The 13094-nt window shown below is 33.4% G+C and overlaps 2 protein-coding genes across 2 annotated transcripts; both read left to right on the top strand.

The window, feature by feature from the left end:
- The first annotated feature begins 674 nt into the window (after positions 1 to 674).
- Positions 675 to 2945, top strand: LOC113854488 (zinc finger CCCH domain-containing protein 20-like). Its single transcript, XM_027485497.1, has one exon. It carries the CDS (start codon positions 716 to 718, stop codon positions 1844 to 1846), a length of 1131 nt encoding a protein of 376 aa, XP_027341298.1. The 5' UTR covers positions 675 to 715; the 3' UTR covers positions 1847 to 2945.
- A 6761-nt stretch (positions 2946 to 9706) lies between these two features.
- Positions 9707 to 11134, top strand: LOC113856105 (transcription factor RAX2-like). Its single transcript, XM_027487781.1, has 3 exons — positions 9707 to 9842; positions 9954 to 10083; positions 10341 to 11134. Exons 1-3 carry the CDS (start codon positions 9707 to 9709, stop codon positions 10837 to 10839), a joined length of 765 nt encoding a protein of 254 aa, XP_027343582.1. The 3' UTR covers positions 10840 to 11134.
- The last annotated feature ends 1960 nt before the right edge of the window (positions 11135 to 13094 follow it).

Raw genomic sequence — 13094 nt, 5'->3', positions numbered from 1 at the left:
AATATTTTATGAGATTTTGATAAATTAGAAAAACTCATAATTTCTCATTTATAATTTTCATGAATAGTTATTGATGGAGGTTTTGAAAGATGATTATAACAGAGAGGTAGTGTATGAAGAAAGCGGAAATGAGCGTAAATAAAAGAATTCCAAGTCTGATGATAGCATGCTTTACTTTCATTAATAAGATGGGTTTTGTTATTCAGAAAATGAACTACTGTGTTGGGATAAAAATAGTAGATAAAAACAAAACAATGCAGAGTTATTATTTTAATTTGTTTGAAGAAATAATCTGAGAGTATTGAAGGGAGATTATGTATTTATGTTTATGACTGCAATCTCTGTAGCGTATCATACGCTCCACCGCTTTCGGAAGACCAGGGGCGTTCAAAAATAAAAAGCGGTCATTATGAGCACGTGACAACCCAATCTATGGCTTCACCACGTACCAGGTGTTGACGTACGTGGCAAACCAGCACACAAACTGTGAGCCTGTCACCACAGCTCCAAAGACGAGCGCGGTGAGGGAAAAAACTCCCCCACTAACTTTAACCGCAATGGAGTTGGAGTTCATTCATTTAAAAGCCAACCATGGTAAGGGAAAACCAAACCATGGTTAAGGCCCTGTAGTGAGGCACTTTATAAAGGGACACTAACCATGCCCGAATAGGTGTAAACATCCAATGCAAATAAAACCAAAACACCCATCAACACCATGATGTTGGGGGAGACCCACCGCGCAAACCCAACCATACACGTGCCACCGTGGCCAATCCTCCATGATTCCACGCCGGAGATCTTTTCCCCTTACACAGCAAATGCTGATTACTCTCCCTACACTTTGCAAGAAGCACTCACTGCTCTCCAGCACTATGTTCCCGCCAGCGACACCGATGCTGAGTCTGACTCCGAGGTTCCTAACCTGGAACCGGACGTTCCGGTTGACGCCTATTCCTGTGACCATTTCCGCATGTTCGAGTTTAAGGTTCGAAGGTGCGCACGTGGCAGGTCGCATGACTGGACCGAGTGTCCCTACGCTCACCCCGGCGAAAAGGCTCGCCGCCGTGACCCGAGGAAGTACCACTACTCCGGCACGGCGTGTCCCGATTTTCGCAAGGGGAATTGCAAAAAGGGTGATGCGTGTGAGTTCGCGCATGGGGTTTTCGAGTGCTGGCTTCATCCCGCCCGTTACCGTACTCAGCCTTGCAAGGACGGCACCAGTTGCCGCCGCCGGGTTTGTTTCTTCGCTCACACGCCTGACCAACTCAGGGTTCTGCCTCAGCAGAGTCCACGGAGTGCCAATTCTGCTGATTCTTATGATGGGTCTCCTCTGAGACACGTGGTTGAGTCGTCTTGTTCGAAGACGCTTCCTTATGTGTCTTCTCCTGGTTCGATTTCCCCGCCGATGAGTCCGCCGGCGGAGTCGCCTCCGATGTCGCCGATGACTCGTCGGTCTTTGGGTTCGGGGTGTGTGAATGTGAATGAGATGGTGGCTTCTCTGCGGAATTTGCAGCTGGGTAAGGTGAAGTCGTTACCTTCTTCATGGAACGTGCCTATGGGGTCTCCTGGGTTCGGATCTCCAAGAGGACCCGTAATCCGACCCGGATTCTGTAGCCTGCCCACGACTCCAACGCAGGCACCGGGTCGTGGTGGGGTCAACTATTTTGACTTGTGGGATCAGAGTTGTGAGGAGGAGCCTGTGATGGAGAGGGTGGAGTCTGGGAGGGGCATAAGGGCGAGGATGTTTGAGAAGTTGAGCAAGGAGAACTCTTTGGATATGTCGGGTTCAGGTTCACTATCTGGAGCTCCGGATGTTGGGTGGGTTTCGGATCTTGTGAACCGTTAATTTCATTTTCTCATTATCTCTTGATGCCATTTTGTTTCACTTGCCTGGTTTCTGCTCCCTCAGTGTGTATAGAATGAGAAGGAAGCAGGGAGGAGAAGAATAGTACGAGATTTATTTTGGAAGAAGCGTCAACTTTTATTTCTGTAAATATATTCTCAAGCTATGGGTGAAGTTAAGTGAAAGACTATAATCTTTTTTTGGGGGTATTTTCTTGGAAAATCAAGACGGACCAAGAATTGATTTACATGATCTTAAGTTTAGGTAGTGGATGATGAACTATGTTATTCCCATGTGTTAACCGTGTTTGTTATCACTCAACTTACTAATCTCTTCTCATTCATGTACATATTTGAAATATCTGATATGCTATGTAGGATTCGTAAGTTCAAACCCTTTCCATTATGGTATCAGAAACTAAAACTCTGGTTTTAATTTTTAAATATTTTGGGGCAAACATGGTATCTACGGAGTACGTTATGCGAAGATAAAATTGTAATACAACAGCGTGGAATGGAGATGTAAATGGGTTATGGGAATGAGGGTGCAAGTAACGAGGCAAAATCCAGGTGTCGTGAATCCTAAATAAACAGCATGGTTTGGGTAGTTTGTGGAGTGGATTGGAGCCTGCACAATTTTATGGTTCCATCATCGAATCACCCAATATGAGGTGTACGTATATCCGCCAGAGTTGCTTGCAAAATCACGGTACAGAATATGTTGTTGTGTTAGTGAGTCTAGTAGGTGTGGAAAAGTGTTAGTCTGTAAGATTTGCAGTGTCCATATTTGAACAAGTCATACAATTCAGATTACACATATTGGAAGTTGAAGGCTGTAAGTGGCACATGTATTGTATCCGCGAGCTCGTGGTATTCTAACATGAAGACGCAGTTTGAAAGGGATATATACATATAATGGATAATTTAAAGTAGAGTTTTATATACTGAGTACCTTTTTCGATGCGTAAACTAGTACGTGGATGCTTAAACTAGGCTAAGAATAACAAAAACCCCTTAAAAGTATAATATATTTAAAAGTATTTATAATAAGAAATGGTTGTTCAACTGGTTATTTATATATCAAATAATATAATATAATTGTTTGTATGAATAAAAAATAATTTTATTTTTATAAGTTCAGCGTATATAAAAATCGAAGGAGTAATCCATAACAAAACAGTTAAATAATTCACTTCTTCCACTAATTTATTGATAAAAAATTAAAAATATTTTTAAATTGATGTTATGAAATAAACTTTGAAGAGTTTGGGTTGTTGATAGTGTAGGCGGTAGAGGGGACGAAGGAGAGAGGGGAACGGATAAATCACCATCTTGAGTTGATATCACAATTGACATTAACGGCTGATGCAAGGTGGAGTACACTGCCCTGATAAGCTAGCTATATCAGGATATGGTCCCCGTTTTTTGGTACATGATGTGTATGCCCCTTTTAAGCACCTCAACATTTTTCTTTGCAATTTTTTCAAGAGTATGTTAAGAAAGGCAAAATATTAACTACCAAGTAATCAACACTAGAAAAAGTTCTGACTCTATGCGTAGAGTATAAATTAGTTAATTAAGAAATATTTGTTTATTAATGAGCTGAACAAATATTTATAACATGTTTAGATTGCCTCAAAATTATTTAAATATAGATTTATTTTAACACTATAAGTTAAGTAACATATAATTTAAAATAATTTTAATTCATTTTCAAGTGCATGTTTAATTGATTTGAATTTTTTGATAAATTAGTACACAAAAAAGACATGTTTTTTATTTTGGTCCTGTGGGTAGGATAATTTCCCCCCGAAGTAAAGACTTCACCAAATCGACCTGTAATTTGCATATTTCGTACGTAGGACAGGCTAGGGCCAAAAATATCCCAACTCATTGAAGCCCGAATTAATTTGATATGGTTTGTTGAATCTACCAGTTTGAAGGAATGAATAGAGTTTAAGATGGTATCTGTGATCAACTAAAAACCAAGTCAATCTTAAACAATGGAAATGCTTTTTTAAATATAGGTTGTAACTTTTGACTTAACACGTTTAGCAAAATAAAATAAAATATTGGTAGTTTGTTTAAAAAATGTAAAAGTAGGTGTTTATCTGCCTTCAGATTTTCATTGATTGAAATAATATTGTATTATTAATAAAGGGTAAACATATTTTTTAAAATCATCTCAAATCGGGATTACTTAAAACAAGTTACGAGAAAGAATGAAGAAAATGCTAAACTTTGTGACTTCTTCAGTTTTAAATATTGAAACGTACTTCTTAAAACATAAAAGAATAACATAAAATGCAATGGGTGCATTTCATTTGTAAAAGAAGATTGGATATCACAAAGATAATTAATTTATATTTGATCGTATAAATCTCATATGATAGGACAAGGTATAAGATAATTTTTAGGAATTATTCTAGGGAAAATAAGATAGATTTCTACATTTGATAAGCTGTAAGTGCTCTTCAAATTTAGTAACACCTTCAATCTTAAAGTAGACGCCATCTTTTTACTTTTTAAAGTTTTGGTAACCCAAAAAAAAAAGAAAGAATACAAGATAGATAAAGTAAAGGCCAAAAATAAAATAATTTATTGCTGAATAGTTAGAAGGCAACAATTTATGTCCCACACAAGGCATAATTTCTCCAAAGTATCGATCAATTGGCGAAACTCTGTTAATCCCAATGAAAACATCCAACACGTTTAATCAAATTCTTTGTCAACGCAATACCATGCTCCACCTCTATAATTACTTGTGTAACACATTGTTTGGGAATATATCTTCAATAAGATCTAAATCCATTTCACAATAATGAATAATCTCAAGCGGTCCCACTTGATACAAGACCATCTCTTCACACTGTTTTTTTCCATCAAACATATTTATATATCATTATCAACATTTTCTGTATTCTCTGTTTTCTTTCTTTTCGTCCTAATAAAGCATTTGTATTGACATGATCCTACCATTCTTAGAACATCATATATGCAATCACTCCTTAGGAGTGTTAAAATCTCTTTTGGTTAGGCTCAAGCAAATTGAACGTGTACAATTGGTGCCGTACTGGGAATCCAAGAAAACTCATTCCCACTCCATCAATGTCAACTCGCACAAGTAAAACAGCACCTACATGTCCACTCAACCCTGTACCAGTAAAACAGCACCCTAGATGTCTACTCACACTTATTTTACAATACACAGTTACAAATCAAAATAATGTCGCAACAAATTTTTTTAATGAAATGTTTTTAAAATACAATTTTCGGACTTTTTTTATTTAAAAGACAAACAATTAACTATCGTTCTTTTAAATAAAAATAAATAATTCCAATTAATTTATATAATTTATTGTGTTATACTTGTTTTGAGTGAGTTAGACAATTCATTGTGTATTTAATCAGAGATCTATGATCTCACAGGGAAATAAAGTAATTGTTTTTCATCAAACAATAGATGCATTTTATCAAATTGTAAGACAGAAGACAAGCGATTCCCTTCTCATCCTCTCTACACCTCTGTTAAAGGAACCAACATGGATCAATCCATCATACCAGCTACATGATGTGTAACTTGATATTTAAAAACCAAACATGCTGGGATCCAGTGTCTAGTTATTGACAATTCTATTACATGATTATTAAAATCTATGTACAAAACTATCTTTTTTTTAAGAAAAGAGAAAATCAAATTATTTCAGAATTAGTCTTTATTAAAGTTAATCATCTCAATTACTTTTTATAAATATTAACTTTTATCGATCAATTAATAAATTAATTTTTTTTAAAAATATTAACTTTTAAAAAATTCCATATTTTTGTATATAGTATTTCAAAATAGCAGGTATAAAAAACCAATCCTTGCTAAAGTTGAATATATGTATATATATTTGGGGGAAGTAGATGTTGATTTATTTTGAGAATATTTGTAAAAAAAGAATGGTTAGTGTGTATTACAGTCTGAAAGTGATAATGGAAGCATGCAGTTAGTGTACGGAATGGGCATCGAAGTGAGTTAAACTGGAAGGAAAAGCTTCATAGCATCCCCCGGGTTGAGGGAAGACTGTTGGTTACGTGCCAACAGGTTTTTGCTTAGAGAAGAAAATAAAAGATTTTGTATGAAATGAATTATTAATACCACTTCAACAACAACAGACAAGATCATGGGGGTTGTTGCACTTTGGAGATAAGATGCTGATGGAATTGACTAATAAAATATGATACCTCACAAGTGTGTATTAAATTATTAATCAAACTCCATCACAGATTACCCTTTGAAACTTGAAAGAGAATATCAATATCTTTGACATTATCTTAAAGACAGAATCCCACCAACAAGATAAAACCACTTTCTTGTGTTTTGGATTGGATTGATACCTTCATATCGCTCTGTGCACCTTACTGTACAACCCATCATTTTTTGCCCCTCTTCTTTAAACTTGTAAAGGAATATATAATTGTTTGTTTAATCAAGTAATGCTATCTACCACGTACCAAGCCATATCCCCTTGGTTTTTTTTTTTTTTCCATTTAGGGATGCGAATCACTTCTTTGTGGAAATTGTTCCTCAGCCAGAATATCAACCAGCTAGCTATATGGCAACTTGTCAAATTTCCTAATCTATGTAAAATATTCATCTGACTTTTATTTGTAATCTATGTTGTTTTTCTTGTGGATTCTCTTTTCTGGTTTTCTTAGAATTTGTAATCCATGATTCTCGCTTAAGATAAGATGGGCGCAATAAAATAAGTAATAGTAATACTACCTCGTTCACATATACATTTTCATAATGCACCGCTAATTAGTCTTGTTAGCAAAGTGCCATTCAGTCTTTTTTTGCAGGAATCACCAGAGCCTATAACGAGTGAGAATTCCACAATCTCTTTGGGTGGTAGTAAGGCCTGAACTATGTGTCAACTATTAGGCCTTTTTTGTTGGGTCAACGCTATTACCTCTAAATTGAGAATAAAAATAGTTGTGGTATATTGGGCTGTAATTGTTGGCCCAGTAATGGCTTTGTGAAGAATGCTCCTTGGGTCGACATAGTGTTGACCGCTTTGCTCTGGGGCCTGCGAGTGACTATTCTGTGCCTTCCATGTTACAACTTACAGCAAGAAGAAATAGCAATTCGCTATTTCACTCATTACTATTTTTATAATAGCAAAATAAAAATAAAAATAAAAATATACTATTCCTCACATTTTAGGTTGATTTTAATGCACCTATTAATATGTAATAAGAAGTTAAAGCTCAAACTTATACAAAATTAATACTTAAACTCAATTTTTTTTAAAAAATTTTACACATTTTTTAACAAGTTATGTTTTAAATTTTCAAATAAGTTAAAATTTAAAATTAAAATGTGTCTTATTTATTAGAAAATATGAAAGATTATTTACTTTATTTTGATTTTTTTAAATATAATTTAATTGTTTTTTATTTATCAACCCAGAAAATTTGATATAAATAAGAAGGTAAAAAATATAATAAAATATAAACCTGTAATGATAGACTCTTTAGAAAAAATTATATCAAACATAACTCTATTTCTATATATAATGTTAACTTTTATTTATCCACAAGTTTTTCATGCAAAGCTTATAAAATTAAAATATAACTGCTTTTTTTTAAATAACTTATCTATATAAAGGAACACAAAGTTAACTATGAAGCACAAACACCTTTCTTTTAAGTGTTGCAACCTCAAACACAACTTTTGAAGTGTTGGATAACACGTGTTGGACACTTTTTATTAGGGTTTAATTAAAGAAAATAAATTAGCTCAGATATTTGACCAAACACTTTTACACATTTCAAACACTTGAGCTGATACTTTAATATAGACAAAAAAAAAAACATAAATATTTATTTAAAAAATATTTTTTTTACTTAAAAATAGCTTAAATTTCAATATAAAATATTAAAAAATACTTTCTTTAATTTTGTTGGAAGGCTCAGTACCATTAAAAAATATATAAAATTTATTATTTTATTTAAGAAGATGGATATAATATAACTTTATCTTATTTTGAGGTTTTTTTTTAATAAAAATTCAATTACTTACACTATAAAATAATATCTCTTAATATTATATATATATATATATATATATTAATATTCTATTGTTATTACTATTATTATTTACATAATTATTATTACTTTGTATCAACGTAAAAGACAACCGATAAGAAACAAAACTGACAATACTTCAAAGGTATTTGGAGTGTATAATTGATTTTCAAGTTTTAAATTAAAGGTCATGTATGTAATTAAAATGGTTATTTTAAAAAAATGTATCCTTAACGTAAAAAAAAATGTTATTATTTAATAAATTTAGAAAAGTAAAATATTACTAAATATAACAATATATTATAAGATAGAAATTTTTATATTAGTGTAACACAATCTAACGGTTAATAAATTTAAAAGGTTAAAATTAGATATAAGAAGATTTTTTAGACTTACGATTTTTTTCATATATTATTAAATAATTATGTAAAATTTTACACTTTATTGTTTGGAAAGGTGGAAGGGCAGGGACAAACTGGGGACCAACGTTGGTCGCGAACAGAGTGAGTACTTTGTTCTGTACACGGTTATCGTACACACTAAACAGCCAAATTTGCGTGTCTTCCCCGAAGTCCTTTGTCAGACCCAGATCAATACACTGCACAGAGCAACCAAAGATGAAGGAGAATTAACCCTTCCTTGTCGAGTGCCAAGTTCCACTCTTCATATCCCTCCTCGTTTAGCAGAATAGCTTAGTTAAAGCCTAATCTAACACAATCTTTTCGATAAACTGAGACGGGTAAGAATAAATGTAATAGAATTAATCAAGTTATGGAATTAAATGTTTATAATAGAATATAATGCAATGCAGCACAAAAACAATAGTTCCATTTTTTACTTTCTAAACTGAAAGAAGGGGAATAAAAGGATTTGAATGAAATAATAATTTTAAATTATTCAATTTTTACATTGTTTTTTCCTTCTTTATTTTACTTTATTTTCTTATCCTATTCTAGTGCGTACCATTTGCCTATTTTACTTTATTCCATTTACCTGTCCACACCATTCTTTAATTTAGTATTTCAGTCAATTAATTAGATTGTATTTTGTTCAGTTTGTATGCATTTCATTGATTAGGTTTGTGTGGTTTTGATTGTATGCACTTCATCAACGTTCTCGATTTAATCAGAAGTACGTCTCATCCAACACAACATTAGCATATTGATAAAAAATATATATTTCTTTAGATCTGAATTTAAGAAATTAGTAGAAGTTGAAGTGCTGATGTGATGCTTAGGCCGTAGGTTACATGCTAAATTCTATTACATAATTGACACGGTTCACGAGTTATAATATTTAGTTAGCTGGTGGCAATAGTTCAAGTGCTAACGGGGAATGATAAATGTGTGTGTACTATATAATTTAGTATTGATTTGAAAATGTTAATTTTTCACAAAGTTTTTTAACAAATCTTTTACAGTGGTTTGATAAAATGCACGGACGGTGAAAAGAAGGGAATATCATTGACTGGGTCTTTCTTCAGTCTTTGCCTTGTTTCTTAAGACACAGAGCTGAGTACAGTAGGTTAGAAATACTGAGCAAACTGGCCAAGATTTTGGACAGAACAGGTAAAACAAAGCCACACAAAGGAAAAAGGAAACAAATAAAACACCTCAATCAGTCTGACAGTCAGACAAAGTCAAACTTTTCAAACGTTCTAACTTCTCAATCCATTCCAGTCTTCTTCTTTTTTGAAAAAAAACAAAGACATAATATATATTTTGTGGAGACTTCATATTCTGTGTATACTTTGACATCTTCTCTGAGTTGAGTGCTGATTTTCTTGGCCATGGGAAGAGCTCCATGTTGTGACAAAGCCAACGTGAAAAGAGGGCCATGGTCTCCTGAAGAAGATGCAACCCTCAAAAACTACCTTAAGAAACATGGCACAGGTGGTAATTGGATAGCACTCCCAAAAAAAGCAGGTTTCTCTCTCTTTTGGTCCCTTGTTTTAGGTGTCTTTGTTTTGTTTTCCAATAAATAAACATGGATATTCTATCATGATCTTGTTTAACATATTGTGTTTTTACTTCTAGGCCTTAGGCGCTGTGGGAAGAGCTGTCGTTTGAGATGGCTCAACTATCTCAGGCCTCATATCAAGCATGGAGGTTTCACTGAGGAGGAAGACCAAGTTATCTGCACCCTCTATGCTACCATCGGAAGTAGGCAAGTTCATTCTTTTCTATGTAATATATCATATAACTCCTAGTAAGCCAAAATTATAATTATAACAATCATATGATATACGATCATTAATCTATATTTATAAATCTTATATCATATGATAATAATACTATTGAATAGAATATTATAAAGCTTGAATTTTTGTATGCTTTGCTAAGTTCGCTTTACTTGTTTGCTTATTCCTTATGCCATTATATATCATGATTACCAAGTGAATGTGCTGTGGTTTTTGCGATCAGGTGGTCAGTTATAGCAGCACAGTTACCTGGGAGAACGGACAATGATGTGAAAAATCACTGGAACACTAAGTTAAAGAAAAAGTTTTTGGCACCAAACACCAATGCCCCTGGCAACACTGGTTGTCCACAATTCTTAACTTCAAGTACTCCTCAGTCTCAAGTTGAACACTTTGTCTTCGATCATGAGAACTCAGTTAAGTCCCATGTTTTGGGTTTGGAGCAAACACCAATTACAGCTCCTTTACCATTGCCTTTGGAACCGGATGCTTCAGTTCTTGGCAGTGGTTGTAAAGTACCACTGGCTGAGGAAGTTTCACTTCTTTCAAATTCAGCTTCCTTTGCAAAGGTGAACAGTGGTACCCAATGGTTTGGATGTTATGACCATGAAGGTGAAGATGAGGCAATTTTGCTTGATTATGTGTATGAAGATCTCCTCCGTAATGGGTTTGTTTCTCAAGATAACAGCATGTGCAACCAAGTTGGCCCATCATCTGACTAACCAAGACTCTTTCTCTAGTCATCAAAAGCTTCCAAAAAACATTAGCAAAATTTCAGAAGAGAAAAGAAATATATTAGTCAAAATCCATGTCATGGATATTGATTTCCCTATTGACTATAGTATTAGTACCAGTAATTAAATACATTTCAAATGTGGACTATGATTTGAATTTTATTAAAGTAGTTAGGTTTGTGTGGAATTATGCAATCTTCGGCAGGTAAATTTCAAACATAATGATAGTAGGATCACTGAAACTACAATTTAGTTAAGGAGTGCTAGTGGCAATTTTTACTTTTTAGAGGAGATCTCATTGTTGGAATTCTCTATGTCATATAGTTTGTTTTATCACGATGTAGGGACCTTAACTTAAACTTACCGTCAAAAGGTTCATGAATGTGAATGTGATCGCACGTAGTTCTCAGTAGCCAGTGGTCACGAAAGTTGCGTTGGCTCTTGAACCATTTCCAAGCAGAGAAAAAAACAAAGGGGTCCCCATCTGACAATAACAACAACATATATACATGAATCATGATAGTGTGTCTCTTTCGCCATTATCACATATAATATGGTGAAAATGAAGTCTCTGATTTCTTTCACACTATAGCTTACGTTTACTGCAGAAGTTAGTTTCTCCTTTTTTCAGTCACATGAATCGTTCTTGGGCCTATGGTTAATTTCCTGAACATTGGTTCGTGTGCAGTTTTTTTATTGTATAAATAAATGCATCAATTATATATGTTATTTGTTCTAGAGTGTACTTTAATTGGAGGCAGTAAACCCTATTAACATGTGTTTTGTTAATTAATATATGTAATCTGATTCACGTATGCATAGAGGTAGAGCTAGGCGTATGCCCTTAAAGATCATTTTGGACCTTATTTTAACTATGTCGATACTGAACCATCAAATAAAACAGTTCAGTTTATTTTCTGATTCTCCAATGATTTTATAACTTAGAACGGATATTTTGAACAATGCAACATGTCAGATGACTATGTAAAGAATCAACAAAATGAAAATATCGCATGAGATTAAAAACCCTAAACGAAAGGAATAGTGAGGATATTACAATATGAAAGTAGTTTGTTAATATACTCCAATTAAAAAACAAGTTAGTATATATTGATTCGGAGTTATTCAACTTATTTCAAATGAATCCAAATCATGTTTATTTTAATTATGTTAGTTCTGATTAAACGCACTTTTATTAACCAATATAATTTTTTTTTACAAAGGAGTCAACATTGAATCATTACAAAAGAATGTCCGGGTTGTCTACGTCAAACTATGCTGATAACTGGTGAAAGTGAAGGACAAGTAAATCAAACGTTGTTGAAGCCTTGACTTAAGAGGCCTAATTATACAACACACTTTTAGACTGACCCCTCTTTTTGGTGATTTTTCAACTGCTTAAAGGATATAAGCACGTAATTGGGTGCCAAAACTATTGTTCATTGTGTTTCCTTTTATGTTAGACCTTACGACACTAGATTAGTATACTTGCTGCATTCAAATCTTAATCCCTGTCGCAACAAGATTATGTTTGACTTTATGCATCTGGTTTTTCCAATATCAAATTGTTTCCATTATTTAAGTAAAAAAATAGTGCTGCCTTTAGAAAGCACCAAATTATGTCCTTTGCAATATGTTACAAGATTACTAGAAGAATGTTGCTGATCAGATCATTTCCTTCCACGCGGACTAGTCTTAATTGGAGGGATTATTAATGAGAGAGTGCCAACTGTAAAAAATTAATGGGAAAACCAATTTACCATATTGATCCTTTATCGTTAGATTTGTGTTGTCAACCGTCTACCCCTTATTAACTCTTTAATCTGATGCACTTATATTAATGTTTTAAAAATAGAATAAAAAATTAATTGATAAAAGTTTTAGACGACGATTCAATTAGTTTAAATAATTAAATTTGTTATTATAGTGCACTTGATTGAAAAATGTTCGAACAAGAGTCAGAATAAGTTTATGGTTACTGATCAGTCCGTTTGTTAAAATATTGCTGATAATAAACATCATGTGAGAATTTATGGAGTGAAATTTCAAACAAATAATGAAAATGAACTTCTTTTTTAGTTTAAGTGGTGAGAAATTTAGTCTTCTTTAAGTAAAATATTAAATTTGAGTTTTTGTAAATATAGTTATAAATGTTAGTAAAACTTTATTCTCTTAGATATGTCCATAAGCTAAACCCAAATTAATCGGTACCCAGAAGTTTGTTTTCTTAAATCGGTCTACCA

This window comes from Abrus precatorius, unplaced genomic scaffold, assembly GCF_003935025.1.
Source record: "Abrus precatorius isolate BTA unplaced genomic scaffold, Abrus_2018 Scaffold11, whole genome shotgun sequence".
Lineage (NCBI taxonomy): Eukaryota > Viridiplantae > Streptophyta > Magnoliopsida > Fabales > Fabaceae > Abrus > Abrus precatorius.
This window is presented reverse-complemented; position numbering and strand designations above follow the sequence as displayed.